The sequence below is a fragment of the Saccopteryx bilineata genome, chromosome 4, assembly GCF_036850765.1.
Source record: "Saccopteryx bilineata isolate mSacBil1 chromosome 4, mSacBil1_pri_phased_curated, whole genome shotgun sequence".
In the NCBI taxonomy this organism is placed as follows: domain Eukaryota; kingdom Metazoa; phylum Chordata; class Mammalia; order Chiroptera; family Emballonuridae; genus Saccopteryx; species Saccopteryx bilineata.
Window position 1 is genome coordinate 296973609 of NC_089493.1, and position 17024 is coordinate 296990632.

The 17024-nt window shown below is 49.1% G+C and overlaps 1 protein-coding gene across 1 annotated transcript in view; it reads right to left on the reverse strand.

Annotated features, from left to right (window-relative positions):
• Positions 1-8108: 8108 nt before the first annotated feature.
• The window catches only part of MOSMO (modulator of smoothened), a 39924-nt gene continuing 31008 nt past the window's right edge, over positions 8109-17024 (reverse strand). The window contains exon 3 of the mRNA XM_066275897.1: positions 8109-12077. Coding sequence (XP_066131994.1) covers positions 11893-12077 — 185 coding nt within the window. The 3' untranslated portion in view covers positions 8109-11892. The remainder of the gene's footprint in view (positions 12078-17024) is intronic.

Genomic DNA, 17024 nt, shown 5'->3' on the forward strand with positions numbered 1-17024 from the left:
TGCACCCAGAGGCATATCCTGTGGCACTGAGTCTTGACTTCCCATCTGAAAAAGAACAGAGGAGATGTGAGACCGAGTGTCCCCCGTTTCTCTCCCGTTTCCTGTGCCGCTTGGAGAGGACGTCCCCTCTTAGACGTGGGGTTCCCAAATTAGCTGTCCTTCCTGTCCAACCCTGGACCCCAGCCCAGCACCTGGCGGCTCCCTCGCATCCTGGTTCTCACGACGGAGACCCACCTCCTTGACCTGCGGCTCCAGCTCTCCTGCAGAAGGGCTTGAGAAGGAATCTTAACTTCCTCTGGACGCCCACTCGTCCTAAGCAAACAACAGTCCTACTAAAACATAGGTAACTTCTGGTTTTTGCCGGATGTCTTGTTGACGTAGAAATTGGAATGACTTCATTTCCACTAATTGGTACAGGAAGGAAACTATCTGTTCCCTGCATTGTCTTCAGTTTAGTTTTGTGGAGGTTTTTTTTTAAATTTATTTTTTATTCATTTTAGAGAGGAGAGGGAGAGACAGAGAGAGAGAGAGAGAGAGAGAGAGAGAGAAGGGGGGAGGAGCTGGAAGCATCAACTCCCAGATGTGCCTTGACCAGGCAAGCCCAGGGTTTCGAACCGGCGACCTCAGCATTTCCAGGTCGACGCTTTATTCACTGCGCCACCACAGGTCAGGCTGAGGTTTTTTTTTTTTTATTAGTGTTTAATTAGTTTACTATAAATCTTCCTGGCCCTGGCTTGTCTGGCTGGACCGCATGCAGGAGGCCAGCGAGCGGTTTCAGCCTCCGGAACTAATGGGCTCTCCGAGGACGCTGCTGGGGCCGTCGCTAGGCAACATTGCAAAGCTGCTCCAAGTGGGTGCTGAGGGAGATTCTGGATTTAAATTGGAAACTATTTGAAGTAGGAGAGAAGAAAGGAACCAGAAAACTCACACGAGTGGTACTAGAGGGGCCAAAGAGAAAAATCTTCTAGAATCCGTCCCTGCTCAGGGACAGGGGGCAAATTCTGTTTGTTTTATTCAGTGAGGGGGGGGGGCAGAGAGACACACTTCCCCCACATGCACCCCGGCCTGGATCCATCCGGCAAACCCACTAGGGGGTGCTGCTCTGCCCATCAGGGGCATTGCTCTGTTGCTCAACAACTGAGCTCTTCTTAGTGCCTGAGGTGGAGGCCACGGAGCCATCCTCAGTGACCGGGGCCAACTTGCTCCAATTGAGTCATGGCTGCAGGAGGAGAAGAGAAAGAAGGGAGAGGGAGTGCAGTAAAGAAGCAGATAGGCACTTCTCCTGTGCGCCCTGACCGGGAGTCGAACCCGGGACTTCCACATGCTGGGCTGACGCTCTACCGCTGAGCCAACCGGCCAGGGCCGAGAGGGCAAGTTCTTAATCCTTACTGTGACTTACTGCTGCTCGGGCCTACATGAACTGTCAAGAAGTGTTGTCTGGTGATGGTCTCTGCCCAATGTTTGCCCCCGAGAGGGCAGATACAGGCAAACTAAAGGGAGAATCTCCTTATCCAAACTTGGGCAATATCTCAGAAATACATGAGGTCCCTGTCGAGGTCCCCTCTCTGCACCCCGACACACACCACCGGACCCCTGCCTGCACGTTGTACAAGGTGCACACAAGTGCAGACGGAGCTGCCAAAAGCCCAGCGGGGAGGAGAGGTGCAGCCACTCAGCAGCCGATCTGCGGCTTAAACTGACCTTTCTGGAGGTCCTGTTCCACAGACAGAGGGGCTGGGGATTTAGCGTGAGGGGTCTCAGTGTGCGGTCTGTGAGCAGGGCTCCCGGAGGCCGTCACCCCCCTGGTCACCCCGCACTCCCTTCCGTGTCACATCCCAGTGTCTCTCCTCAATGTCTGTGACACCCTGCAGGGCTCGGGGGGCTGGATGACCAGTCCTTAGGTGTGTGTGCCCGGACGGGCCAGAGTAATTAGTTACAAGCGACACGGAGATGCCTGGGAGGCCCCTTCCGCGTCTCGGCAATCATCCCAGACGGCTCTGCTGGGTTCTCACTCACGTGGAAACATCCGGAGCCCTGACCGGAGGGAGACAGAGCCTCTTCCGTCTCCAGCGCCCCAGCGAACTCGAGAACTTGCAATGATGATTTCTGCCAGGGAACACAGCTCTGCACAACACGTCCACTTCAATCGCTCTCATTCACCTCTCTGGTTGTGCACAGAACAGCAACAAAACAGAAGCAGAAAAGTTCCTGGAAGGGAATCAACTCACTGTGATAATGCCCAACTCCAGAAGGATGATGCTGGCGAACCCAATGGTGCATAAAAACGGTCCCTGATCCACTTCACGGCACCGGAAATGGGTCACCGGAGAAAACTCAGGTCCAAGGGGGGCTTCTCAGGTGAGAAAGAATTCAGGCGAGAGACAGGGTGTGGTGTTCAAGCAAAGCAAGCGGTTTATTTAGCAAAGCTGTGCACTTGGCACAAGACACAAGTGGGCAACTCCGCTCGTCTGAGCTCCACTACCTGCTGGGGTCTTAGAGTCCATATATTATACTTTTTAACTGTAAGTTCCAAGGCCGTCTGGACATCTGGTGATTCTGTCCTGGCAGACCGTGTGACCGCTGACCCCCTCCTCCAGTGGGTGAGATAAGACCCCCTTTCTCCCCCCTCCCGTTTTCCTGCCCTGATGCCTGTCGGTCCTTCCTAACAAGTCTTAGTCTGTGGAAAACTGGGCCCGATCGGTAGAAACCTTGAATGTGCCTGAAAATGTCATCTCAGGATTTTCTTCTGCTGGGAAAAGAACCAGAATTCTGCAACGTGATAACAGCGGTATGCTTTCTATCTTACCACTTATATGTAACTACCTTCATTTCCTGCCGGGTCACTGTGACCCACAGGAGTGGACCTGGCACACAAGGAACCCCCATACCTCTCGTCTTGGTGTTGTTTTCTTTCTATCGTCTTCTCAGACAGTGCTGAGAATGGAATTAACTGATGGAAGACCATGCCACAGTGAAGTAGTTCTGAACCCGTATTATTGCTTTGAGAGCCTGTTTGTTGCCTTTTTTTTTTAAAGAAGGCATTACCCAAGAGAAGGAAAAAGTGCTGCCTCAACTTTGTTCAGTGCAAGTTTACCATTAAAATTCCCAGCCGATGCCTGACCTGTGGTGGCGCAGTGGATAAAGCGTCGACCTGGAAATGCTGAGGTCGCTGGTTTGAAACCCTGGGCTTGCCTGGTCAAGGCACATATGGGAGTTGATGCTTCCAGCTCCTCCCCCCTTCTCTCTCTCTCTCTCTCTCTGTCTCTCCCTCTCCTCTCTAAAATGAATAAATAAATAAATAAAATAAAAAAACCCAAAAATTCCCAGTCGACCTATTTGTTAATAGGTTTATAGGGAAAAAAAAATGTCTTCTTGTACCTCTAATCCGTCCTGTAAGGCAGGGCAAGGTTTGGATGGTGCAAAGATAGGGTGAACAGATCATCCCGTTTACCTGGGACTTTCTCAGCTATAGCACTGAAAGCCTCCTTCCTGTCCCAGGAAACACCTTGGTCTTAGGGAAAACTGCCCCATTGGTCACCCTAAGACATGCCTTTTAAGATCCAGAACTCCAGAGAAGTCCAAACCCAATCTTGTCTTAATTTCCCAACTCCCCAGAGGCTCCTAGAAAGGTCACAGAAAGAAGAGACAACAGCAAAGGGTAAGTAGTGTTTTGCTTGGCCATCACCTATCGTGTGACGGGGCTCATCCAGGCCAGCCCCCCAGAGCTATAGGAAAGCGGAGAGAGCCCACGATCAAGTCTAGACATGAGAGTCTCTAGCACCCTTTCAATCCAAATTCTAACCTTTTAAGTAGTGAGTTTTTTTCATGCTCGCTGGCCCCCGGGAGTGAGTTTTTGTTTGTTTTTTTAAAAATAAAATTAGTTCCAGTTTTATTAACTTAAAATCATGTTTGTTTGATGACCAATTTATGGAAACAAGAAGAACACACATTTGCCTTTTTTAATGTTGCCTTACACAGTTTTAAAATAAAATATTTGTACGATTGTACTCTGGACGGTCAGGAGGCACGAGGACGTACATGAACGTTCGTGCTACTCTAAGGGTTAAATCTTAGTAAGTGAAGGTCCATCGGGCTGTCCCTGAAACAGAGACAGAAGACTGAGGACAGCGTGGACGGGCGTGGGGCTCAGGGCCACTGAGAGAGAGAGAGAGAGAGCATGGCCGGGCGTGGGGCTCAGGGCCACTGAGAGAGAGAGAGAGAGAGAGAGAGAGAGAGAGAGAGCATGGCCGGGCGTGGGGCTCAGGGCCGCCGAGAGCGAGCATGGCCGGGCATGGGGCTCAGGGCCACTGAGAGAGAGAGAGAGAGAGAGAGAGAGAGAGAGAGAGAGCATGGCCGGGCGTGGGGCTCAGGGCCACTGAGAGAGAGAGAGAGAGCATGGCCAGGCGTGGGGCTCAGGGCCACTGAGAGAGAGAGAGAGAGAGAGAGAGAGAGAGAGAGAGAGAGCACGGCCGGGCGTGGGGCTCAGGGCCACTGAGAGAGAGAGAGAGAGAGCGCACGGCCGGGCGTGGGGCTCAGGGCCACTGAGAGAGAGAGAGAGAGAGAGAGAGAGAGAGCACGGCCGGGCGTGGGGCTCAGGGCCACTGAGAGAGAGAGAGAGAGAGAGAGAGAGAGAGAGAGAGAGAACGGCCGGGCGTGGGGCTCAGGGCCACTGAGAGAGAGAGAGAGAGAGCACGGCCGGGCGTGGGGCTCAGGGCCACTGAGAGAGAGAGAGAGTGAGCACGGCCGGGCATGGGGCTCAGGGCCACTGAGAGAGAGAGAGAGTGAGCACGGCCGGGCGTGGAGCTCAGGGCCACTGAGAGAGAGAGAGAGAGAGAGAGAGCACGGCCGGGCATGGGGCTCAGAGCCACTGAGAGAGAGAGAGAGAGCACGGCCGGGCATGGGGCTCAGGGCCACTGAGAGAGAGAGAGAGAGAGCACGGCCGGGCGTGGGGCTCAGGGCCACTGAGAGAGAGAGAGAGAGCACGGCTGGGCGTGGGGCTCAGGGTCACTGAGAGAGAGAGAGAGAGAGAGAGAACGGCCGGGCGTGGGGCTCAGGGTCACTGAGAGAGAGAGAGAGAGAGAGAGAGCACGGCCGGGCGTGGGGCTCAGGGCCGCTGAGAGAGAGAGAGAGAGAGAGAGAGTCAGGGTCACTGAGAGAGAGAGAGAGAGCACGGCCGGGCGTGGGGCTCAGGGCCACTGAGAGAGAGAGAGAGAGCACGGCTGGGCGTGGGGCTCAGGGTCACTGAGAGAGAGAGAGAGAGAGAGAACGGCCGGGCGTGGGGCTCAGGGTCACTGAGAGAGAGAGAGAGAGAGAGAGAGCACGGCCGGGCGTGGGGCTCAGGGCCGCTGAGAGAGAGAGAGAGAGAGAGAGAGTCAGGGTCACTGAGAGAGAGAGAGAGAGCACGGCCGGGCGTGGGGCTCAGGGTCACTGAGAGAGAGAGAGAGAGCACGGCCGGGCGTGGGGCTCAGGGCCACTGAGAGAGAGAGAGAGAGAGAGAGCACGGCCGGGCGTGGGGCTCAGGGCCACTGAGAGAGAGAGAGAGAGAGAGAGAGAGCACGGCCGGGCGTGGGGCTCAGGGTCACTGAGAGAGAGAGAGAGAGAGAGAGAGAGCACGGCCGGGCGTGGGGCTCAGGGCCGCTGAGAGAGAGAGAGAGAGAGAGAGAGAGAGAGAGCACGGCTGGGCGTGGGGCTCAGGGCCACTGAGAGAGAGAGAGAGAGAGCGAGCACGGCCGGGCGTGGGGCTCAGGGCCGCTGAGAGAGAGAGAGAGAGAGAGAGAGAGAGAGAGCACGGCCGGGCGTGGGGCTCAGGGCCACTGAGAGAGAGAGAGAGAGAGCGAGCACGGCCAGGCGTGGGGCTCAGGGCCGCTGAGAGAGAGAGAGAGAGAGAGAGAGAGAGAGAGAGAGAGAGAACGGCCGGGCGTGGGGCTCAGGGTCACTGAGAGAGAGAGAGAGAGAGAGAGAGAGCACGGCCGGGCGTGGGGCTCAGGGCCGCTGAGAGAGAGAGAGAGAGAGAGAGAGAGAGAGAGAGCACGGCCGGGCGTGGGGCTCAGGGCCACTGAGAGAGAGAGAGAGAGAGCGAGCACGGCCAGGCGTGGGGCTCAGGGCCGCTGAGAGAGAGAGAGAGAGAGAGAGAGAGAGAGAGAGCACGGCCGGGCGTGGGGCTCAGGGCCACTGAGAGAGAGAGAGAGAGAGCGAGCACGGCCGGGCGTGGGGCTCAGGGCCACTGAGAGAGAGAGAGAGAGAGCGAGCACGGCCGGGCGTGGGGCTCAGGGCCCCTGAGAGAGAGAGAGAGAGAGAGAGAGAGAGAGAGAGCACGGCCGGCTCTGGGAGCCTTGACTGTTCCCTCCAGTTCGGAAAACAGCGCCCGGCAACTTCCCTAGCCTCCATATCCTCCAGCTTTTTTTCCTCGGGGCCAGGGAACCTTGCCAGGTGGGATGTGCGCTCTGTACTCAATAAAGCCTTTTGCTATTCCACACTTTGTGGCTCTAGCCTCTTCCTTCCTTCTTTTTTTTTTTTTTTTTTTTCTGAAGCTGGAAACAGGGAGAGACAGTCAGACAGACTCCCGCATGCGCCCAACCAGGATCCACCCGGCACGCCCACCAGGGGCGACGCTCTTCCCATCCTGGGCGTCGCCATGTTGCGACCAGAGCCACTCTAGCGCCTGAGGCAGAGGCCACAGAGCCATCCCCAGCGCCCAGGCCATCCTTGCTCCAATGGAGCCTTGTCTGCGGGAGGGGAAGAGAGAGACAGAGAGGAAGGCGCGGCGGAGGGGTGGAGAAGCAGATGGGCGCTTCTCCTATGTGCCCTGGCCGGGAATCGAACCCGGGTCCTCCGCACGCTAGGCCGACGCTCTACCGCTGAGCCAACCGGCCAGGGCTCCCTTCCTTCTTGGTGGGGAAAAATACCTTACATTTTGGTGCTGAAAACCCGGAAGGAGTTAGAAGTCTGCAGGGACCGCTCCTTTCCCCTCCCCTCCGAGAAAGAACCGGGAGCTCCGACTTCCACCCACTTGGCACTCGGTGCGGTAAGTCCCCTGCCTCCAGCTTTCCTCTCAGTTCTTTCCTCCGAGACTCCCTGTTCGAAACCGTAGCTACGTCAGGGAAGTCTTTTCCGTCTGAGTGAGCGTGTGCTTGTGGAGACCTCCCCAAGCACATCCACTTTCATCCGTGGCTGGACATTGAGTTTTTAGGACGCTAATGCTCGGGTCTGACCACTCTGAGAACTGAGGGCGGCTGTGAGGGCACAGGAATCTCCCTCCCTAAGGAAGAAGAAACCGTTCTTCTTCTCCGCTGTGGCCAGGCCACAGAACCCACTGAATTAGCCTCCTGAAGGGACTTTCGGTGTTAACACCCTCACCAATTTAACTATCGCCAAAAAAGCTGGCAACTGATTGGAGATCTCTTACATTCACGGCTTCTAATTATTCGTGCACCTGTCCTTAATCTCTGTGCCGCCTGTTCCACACCGCGCAGGCCTTTTTCTGGCCAAAGGAAAAAAAAAAAAAGTAAACAGCGCCCAAGACAGAGGCACTTGTCCACGGTCTATTCTTGCTGAGTGACTCTCACGGTCTATTCTTGAGTGACTCTTTCTAGTGGGTGAACATGGATGAGTCCACATTCTGGAATGCTGATGGCACCTCGTCCCCAGGGGGGAACCCCTAGTGGCAATGGAAGACGGGAGGGGAGACCTTCCCTGGGGCATGATGCTAGCAACAGAGCCAAACCAGAAAGCACGGAAGCGTCGCTGTGTGAAGATGCAGAACCTCGCTAAGAAATCAATTCTGATATATTTATTTTAGCCTGATTGGTGGTGGCGCAGTGAATAGAACATTGACCGGGGATGTTGAGGTCCCAGGTTTGAAACCCCGTGGTCACCAGCTTGAGTGTGGGCTCAGAGACATGATCCCGAGGTCGCTGGCTTGAGCAAGGGGTCACTGGCTTGGCTGGAGCTCCCGGTCAAGGTACATATGAGAAAGCAATCAGTGAACAACTAAGGTGCCACAACTATGAGTTGATGCTTCTCATTTCTCTCCCTTCCTGCCTCTGTCTCTCACTAAAAAAATAAAAATAAAGAAAATCAAAGCTTATTTCAAAGTAATAGAAGGCTTTTTAGTTTATTTAGTAGACAATTTATTTTGATAAACTTGCTCGATAACAAAAATACAAGTGAAGAAAATTATGTTCATTTTATACAGTTTGTATTAACAATTTGTTCTGAAACTATTAATTGAAAATGTTATAACCAATTAGAAAACAATTCTTAATAAAGTTTGGGGTAATATACAGACCTTGATCACAAACTTCAAAAGCTCTCGAGGCAATAGGACGAGTAAGTCCTGCGTAAGGAATCCAACCCACGCAGGCCCCTTCTTCCCTTCATATAGTTTTATCCTTCAAAAATCAGCTCTGAAAAGACAGCTTACTGCTTTGTTTTGTGAGTGTAAATTTAATCTTGAGAAGAAAATGGGAGTGGGTGGATCAAAGTTACTACAGTCAGAGCAACTGTGGCCAGTAGTCTTTTTAATAAAGACAAAATAAATGTAACATGTTCTTCCCACAAAGCCCACAAGGCAAAATAACAGCAAAGAGGAAATCGAGAGTAAGTCTGTAACACCTTCTCGGGCTCTCCTCTCAATCAACAGACTGCGTGTCACCAGGACGACTTTCCACTTAAAGAGATGAAACAGTGAATTCATAGAACATCACGTGGGGATACCAAAGCTTTTTGGTCATCTAGAACATTAAAAAGGAAAAACCAGAAACAAAAACGAAGCGCTGTGTTTCCAAAACAAAACAAACGGAACAGAAAATAAGTTTATAAGAAGTAGAAGAGTCAGACATCACATTCAACACATTAACAACACAGGACATGGGTTACCTTTGGGAAGAATCATACTGAAATGTTTGCTTTTAAAGAACTAAAAAATTTCTACGTTTATGGACGTTTAGGGCATATTTTAATAGGAGCTCCAAAAAAAATTTTTTTTTTGAAATTAATTAAATAAAACCTATCACTAGTTTTCAGCAGATTTTAAGGTGATGTTCTTAGGTACACACTCTCAAAACAATGTAACAGATAAAAGTGTGACAAATGATTGCACCCAACAGACAGTGTTTTATATACAGTTTACAGCTATGGTTTCCTGTTATAAATTAATACTGTACTATCTATAGTACTTATAGTGGATTTCCTGCCGGTTGTCTCTCTTTTCACTTGTAGGGGGTACAGAATCTGATACGAATGAGTCCACGTCAGCGTTTGGTCTGGAAGGAGCACAGATTTGACTCACACACGACTGGATGGGACGGCTTTGACCCTGGGCTGGGGTGCTGACTGGTTAGAGGGAGTTCCCCCCATCAGACCTTTGTGCACTGGATCTCCGAGACGGTGACGGGAGTAGAGACAACGGAATCGTCTGGGTAACAGGTACATATAAAACCCTACGTCCTGTCATCCTGCAATACCACTGTCAGGGCAAGGCGTGAACAGCGGGGTACTCTTAGCAGCTCGGAACTGTTCTCTCCCCGTGCTCACGATCCAGTTAAAAAATATTCTGAGAAACTATTTACAATAAAATTCATCTTTTAGAAGAGAAAAGCTCTTGGTCATGTAAAGTAATCTGAACCATGCTTTGCTAACACTTCATCTCAGTGGTATGATAGTGACAATGAGAGCTTTCCTTCTTTCAAAGTGACCCGTGTGACAGAGGACCTCAGTCACCCCCCCCCCCCCCGCCCCCGGGGAACGGCAATCCCAAATGCCCACGGAGCAAGTCTAGGGTTGTTCTTAGAACCGACTAGACATTGCAACACTTGGGGGAAAACAGTCCCTTCAAGCATCTTTCTAGGTTTCTTTGACCCTGGGAAGGAAAAGCGTGGAACTCAAGGAAGCACCGGCCGGTGGCCCCCACGGCCCCACCCAGAGGGAGCCACAAGACCACGGGTGTCGGCCACCATAAAACACTGCGGACCTAACGGGCGTGAACTTGAAAAGAGCTGGTGTGGGAAACACCAGGTCCCTCCCTTCCCTACTCTGAACATCTGAGGGGGCAGCCCCATCTCTAAGGAAATCGTCCTCTGGTTTATAATCTAGGTTTGTTTTTTAAAAAGTGCGTTCCTTTGTTCACATGAAGGGGGACCCTCCGGGCAGGGGCATCTGGGTTGTCGTTTCACCACAAAGAAGGAAAACGGGGCTTCACTGCCACGAGGGGTGCTCCTGCCCCACACTGCAAACAGGAGAGTCTACTCTACAGGGACCGGCTGGAAAAGCAGCCCAGCACTGACAGGAGGGCGTGGAGACTGGAGAAGAGAAACACTGTATCTCACAACCACCTGTGGGGTCAAGGCTCCTCTGGGCTATGTTCTTTTAGGGAAAAAAACAACAACAGAAAGCTGCAGGTTTAGTACAGCCCTTTAAAGGAAATGCAAAACCGTTAGCTTGTAGCAAACAAGGCATACAGCAAGTCAAGAAAATACTGTATTGCTCAGGTTTTTGGTAAAGATGTAGCGATGCTTGGAGATGAAAAGAACCTAGATTTATTATTATTATTTTTTATAGCAGAGTAATACCAGTGTTGTTCAATAACCAAATATTCTGAATTGATATTACTAGCGGAACTTTTGTATCTATGCCAAGTTGTGTGCTGCAACACAGAAAACGCGTTAGGAGTGGAGAAGACTGAGCCGGCAGAAAAACAATCTGTACAACAGACAACAGTCGCCAATAATTTAAATAGCGTCAAACTCCCCAGGTTACAAGGTTTGACGTGATCTGACTTCCTACTATCATATACAAATAAATTAACCCTATAAAGAATTTTAGCTTAACTTAAAATTGCACCTAGAAAGATATGGGATTGTTTGTACCTATTACAAAAAACCTGTTAAAATCAAGGGCTGTTACAAAGAATGAGGTAAACTGAAGACTCTCCACTACGCAGCCTTCAGATAAATGGCTTGTTCTGGTTTTTTTGTTTTGTTTTTGTTTTTTTTCTATTGAGTTCTAGGTTTGCACACCACAGTGTTTTGCTAGCAAAGCATTCAGAATTCTCTTCCGGGAGCTACTGGCATGTGTGTGTAGATAAATTTACACACACACACACACACATACACATACACATACACACACACATATATACACACTGTATACTGCATCAGCAAAATATATATATTATATATATATTTATATAAATATAAGGAACATTTCCCCCCCTCCCCACAACATGTTTCTTAGTGTTTGACTTCTGTGTGTTTCTTCGTTTCGTTTGCTTTGTACACAGAGAGTAGGGAATCTCAGAACTGTTACATACACGTCAGCGAACAGGGTCTGATCTCCCGGGGTCCTGATGTGGCAGAGCAATGGCCACCCGGGCGGGCGCCGTGGCTCCGCCCGCGACAGGATGCTCAGGACACCGCTCTCTCAGGAGGTGGGGCCAGCCCCACAGAAAACTCTCTTGCACCCCTTAGTCCACCATGACTCATAAATACACTTTTCCCCCTCAACTGAGTCCACTAGACATTAGGAACGGAGCGACAGAGTCACCAAGGGCCGCCTGCTTCTCAGTGGAAAAGCACCCGGCCCCGCCCTGCTGCCATCACAGTGCCGACCGACTGCTTGAATCCACGCTGAGGCGGTGTGGTCACGACTGTCTGTATTTGGTTACGGAAAAGGCTCTCGTTTCTTTCTTTTTAAAAAAATCCAAAGTGCACAGTGAGAACAAATCAAAGCATTTCTCTTCTTTCCGGCATCCGTCTCATCTCGAGCACCTTCCTAAGGCGAGGGTGACTCAGATGCCGGGCCTTTTGTCTTACCCACCCTCCAAAAGTTAAAAAAAATAAAAATAAAACGAAAATAAAAATAAAAATCATAAACGTCAAGCAATTTAGACATTCATCAGCCTGGTAAACAAACTTTGCCAGCAAACAGAAGCCCTACGATGGTAAAGAAAATCGATAAGACAAAAAGTACGTAAGAGGACCCAACAACTGTGTTGTTGGGTAACTTATAGGGCTGGCCTCCGACTTCATTGATGTAAAATCCTATTGGGAATATTAGGGCAGCCATACAGAAAAGGATCACTGTAAAACAAACCAAAACACAACATTAGTAACATGGCATGGTGATCAGGAAAACAATGAAAATCTGGTACAAAAGAAGACTGTAAGGTTTGTGGCTGGATAACATGGTCAAAACTGTTCCCACGTGAACCACCTGTCCAAAGATGTGCATAGACCCCAGATCACATAATACCCTCAAAGCCTAACGGGCAAATTCGGTAACATCTGGGTTTGCCTTTTACAACAATTTCAAATACTAGCCTTCAAAGAGGCCCCCTAATCCTACTAAATACCTGCACATTTTACTCTTGACCGTGTCAAGTCAGGACTGAGGGTTAAGTTCTAGCCGTACGGCTTGGGGGCTACGTAAGCTTAGGCCTCTGGGTCCTTCTGAAAACGGAGTAAGTACCGGCAGTGTTTACCGGCAGTGCAGTGCGAATGACCCGGCCCGGAGTCCCTGGCGCCCCGCCAGGTGGACAAGACGGGCTGAGGAAACCGTGCACGTCACCACCGTGGCTGTAACTCTGCTGAGTCTCTGCCCCCCCCCCCCGGTGGGTATCAGTTAGAGGGGACAGGAGAAAAGGTTCACGGAAGTACCAGGTGCCTCAACTCTGATTCACAGTCAGACGGCAGGAAAAGCCTCAGACTTCCAGGATAATTAGCAAATCGTCAGTAGTCACTTCTTATGGACCAACGTCAGAACAGACAAACAAAAATACCCAACCTCTGTCAGGTTTCTGAACACACAGAGGTTCAAGTGGGGGCGGGTTTTGTATACAAACACAATGAAATCCAATATTTGCTAAAATGTATCAAGAAAAATATCAGAAAACCCATGGTTTGCGTAGAAGTAATTGCACAGGCCACTGTTTTAGCCAGCGGCACGCTACCAAAGGAATGCTCTTCTTAATGAACGCTAGTGACCTACGCAGAAGCCAGCTTTTCCAAGAAAACAGTGTATGTTCTTTGAAAGCACACTGGTCTAATGTGCAGTCCTTCACATTTCTTTGGAGGCAGAAGCATTTCAGTGCAATGTGAAGACAGATTACTATATTCGTTGTCTGTAGAGAATTGAGGCTTTCCATTATTATCTGAATGAGAAAGCTTTTCTCAGTTAGACCTATCCCCGGGAACAGGGGCCGAGTCCTGGATAAACAAATCGGCTGACACTTACCCCGAATTACTTTTGTGTTGGACAATCAACACAATTTAACAGAGTCCTTAAAAAGCCAACAGGAGTCTTTTCCTGGAAAGCTCTCTAGAAATGTATTAACAAGTACATTTTCTCAAGTGATGGACGTTCTCAAGAGATACACCAGCAACCTTGTTTGCTTTTCACTATTTAGGTGCATTATTTTGTATTACAGACACAGTCTATTTCATCCCAGGCAAATAGCCACACCAGATCATGTTATAAAAGCAAATTTGGCTTCTTTTGGATAATCACAATAAAACAAATGAAAAATCTCGTAATTAAGTGTTAGAGTTTCTGGTGCTCCTGTTGTTAAGTCAGCAGTAAGTAAGTTTCATCACTGCTGCTGATGTCCACTGATAGTACTAGGTGTCACCGAGTTCTAATGGTTCTTATGCCTTAATATGGTTTGGTAAATAAAATGAAACAATCTACAGATAATCTATAAAAACAATGGGATACAATTAGTTTTTAAAACAATATTTCTTTTTTTAATGTTTATTTTATTGATTTTAGAGAGAGGAAGGAAGAGAGTGAGAGATAGAGAGAGAGATAGGAACATTGAGCTGTTCCCGTATGTGCCCTGACCCGGGATTGAGCTAGCAACCTCTGTGCTTCCAGGCTGAGCTATGCGGCCACAGCAAAAACAATGTTTCTAAAATAATTTAGAAATATGCAGATGTTACAGTTTGTTCTGTTAATTGATGTGCCAACTTTATTTCTATACTTTCTTATTTTCTATTGTAAAATAAAAATCTACCCATTATAACAAAGTAATCATTTAATGACTATATTTAAAGTAGAGTTTAATATTTTATAAGACTTAATTATTTTCCAAATTGGTTAGGAAAAGCTTAATTAAATTTAAAGGAAGCAATGAACTCTCAGTCAGTCTAATTTTGGTTTTTAATCCAAAGAATCAGGTTCTCCCGGGATATTTACTATGGGTAGACGATTTTTCTTTTAAGCTACCGGACCTGTGAAGTTACTATATTAAATATTACTGATGATAATATCTTGTCAACATTTTACAATTAAGTTCTGGGTCCTAAGCAAACCTATGAAGACACAACTGCGCGTTGGGCACCAGGTGCCCTGGCCGATGAGGATTCAAATAGGGCGGCAAAGGAAACGGGGAGGGTCAGGCTTCAAAAAACAGGTCTTTGCGACCTTCCCCGCATGGGCCAGCCCACCATGTGCAGCTAGCTCTCCTGAGACATCGCCCACTGTGTAAGTGCAGCAGAAAATGTCACCCCCCATTCTTACCAAGATCACAGCTTAGCTGGCACAGAAATGTATACAATAGAGATGATGGTCAACAACAGGGCAGTTTCAGGCCTGAATGGAAACACCAGACCCTGTGAGGACTGCTCGCCCAGTGGACTAGCCCTGGGGTCAAAAAAACGATCTATCTGCCTGATGGGCGGTGGTGCAATGGAAAGAGCGTCAACCCGGGACACTAGAGATCTAGGTTCAAAACGCCGAGGTCACCGGCTCGAGTGCGGGCTCACTGGCTCAGCTGGAGCCCCACCACCCTGGTCATGGCACATATGGGAAGCAGTCAATGAACGGAAGTGACACAGCTACGAGTTGATGCTTCTCATCTCTCTCCATTCCTCTCTTTTGTGCTAAAAAACAAATAATCCCCCCAAAGCTAAACAAACACTCACCCCCAAAAAACCCTATGTATTTAAGGAAGCTAAGAGTAACACAGCACTATGCTTCCTTAGGTGACATTAACTCCAAGATACAGTCCTGAGCTAAACAATCAAGGTACAGGATAATATACACAGAGTAACACACATGTACAGAATACTCACCCAACACACACATGTTCTTATGCACGGAACACCTCTGGTAGGAAACACTACAACTAGGCACAGTGGTTGCCTCCAGCAAAGGGTCCTGGCTGAGTGACAGGGCACAGATAAGACTGCTCACTCACTTCACTGAGTGCCTCTTTCATAGACTCTGAATTATATTATATGTATATTGTTTTAAAAACTTAGATTATTTATTATTTATTTTATTTTTTAAAATTCCTTTTACAGAAAAGGGGTAGGGGGCAAGAAGCATCAATTCCCATATGTACCTTGACCGGGCAAGCCCAGGGTTCTGACCAGTGACCTCAGGGTTCCAGGTCAATGCTTTTCCACTGAGCTACCACGGGTCAGGCCATTTTTATTTTATATTAAGTGAAGGGAGAGGAAGCAGAGAGACAGAGTCCCACATGCACCCTGACCAGGCTCCACCTGGCAAGTCCCCTATGGGGTGATGTTTTTCCCATGTGGGCTGCTCCATTGCTAAATAACTGAGCTATTTTTAGTGCCTGAGGCTGAGGCCATGAAGCCACCCTTAGTGCCTGGGGCCATCACTTGAACCAATCGAGCTACGGCTATGGGCGAGGGTGGTGGGGGGGAGAGAGAAAAGTGAGAGGGGAAGAGAGGGGTGGATGAAGAACTGAAGCAGATGGTCATTTCTCCTGTGTGCTCTGACAGGGAATTGAACCCCGGACATCCACACACTGGGCTGACACTCTACCACTGAGCCAACTGGTCAGGGCCAAATTATTATTATTTTTTATTATTATTATTATTTTTTTTCCTGAAGTTGGAAACGGGGAGGCAGTCAGACAGACTCCCACATGCGCCAGACCGGGATCCACCCGGCACGCCCACCAGGGGGTGATGCTCTGCCCATCTGGGGCGTCGCTCTGCCACAATCAGAGCCATTCTAGCGCCTGAGGCAGAGGCCACAGAGCCATCCCCAGCGCCCGGGCCAACTTTGCTCCAGTGGATCCTTGGCTGTGAGAGGGGAAGAGAGAGACAGAGAGGAAGGAGAGGGGGAGGGGTGGAGAAGCAGATGGGCACTTCTCCTGTGTGCCCTGGCCGGAAATTGAACCCGGGACTCCCACACGCCAGGCCGATGCTCTACCACTGAGCTAACCGGCCAGGGCCCCAAATTATTTTTTTTTAAAGGAAAAACACACTGAATGCTGGGTAACTACCTATCCTTAAATATTTTCTATTGAAGGGAAAGAAAAACAAGATAATCTTAGTTCTCTCCCTGTATTGGGTCACAAGAAACAATGGCTCAGTGAGCATCTTAATCCTTGCTTTGACTCATACTACTTTGCTAAATTATGTTAGAGAGTTTTCCATAGTCATAGCATACACATTCCTAATTTCAACTAAATCCAGAAACATCCTTCTTTGATTTTACATAAAGAATTCTATCTGGACAAATGATTGTACCTGTGAGTAGAGATTCTCTTTAAGTTCCTCATCTATACCCTTGAATGCGGCAGCACTGTCTCTACGACTGCCTCTGGACCCTGCTATCTCGGAAAGCCCTGTCCTGGGAGGTCTCTTGGACCTCAAACGAGATCACCACTTTGTCTCACATTTCTTAACAAGGACGTAGATATTTTGTGCCTAATTTTTTTATGAACTAAATCTTAAAGTTAAGGTGGATATAGAGACAAAAAATAAAACAACAGAACCAGAAACATACATTAAGAGCAAGTCTCACCGAGAGAGGGACAGACAGAGACTCATGCACTAACACCCCCTATCTTATGGTCTTAAGGACCGAGCTAGACACCAACAGGGACATGTGGGGTTACCCTACGTCTAGCCTGAGTTCTAAATGAAAATAAGTTGTGCTATAACTTTCATTACAAACATTTACTGACTGATTTTAGAGCGAGAGAAAGGCGATGAGAGAGAGAGACAAGAACTCCAATCTGTTCATGTTTGTGCCCTGACCAGGACCGA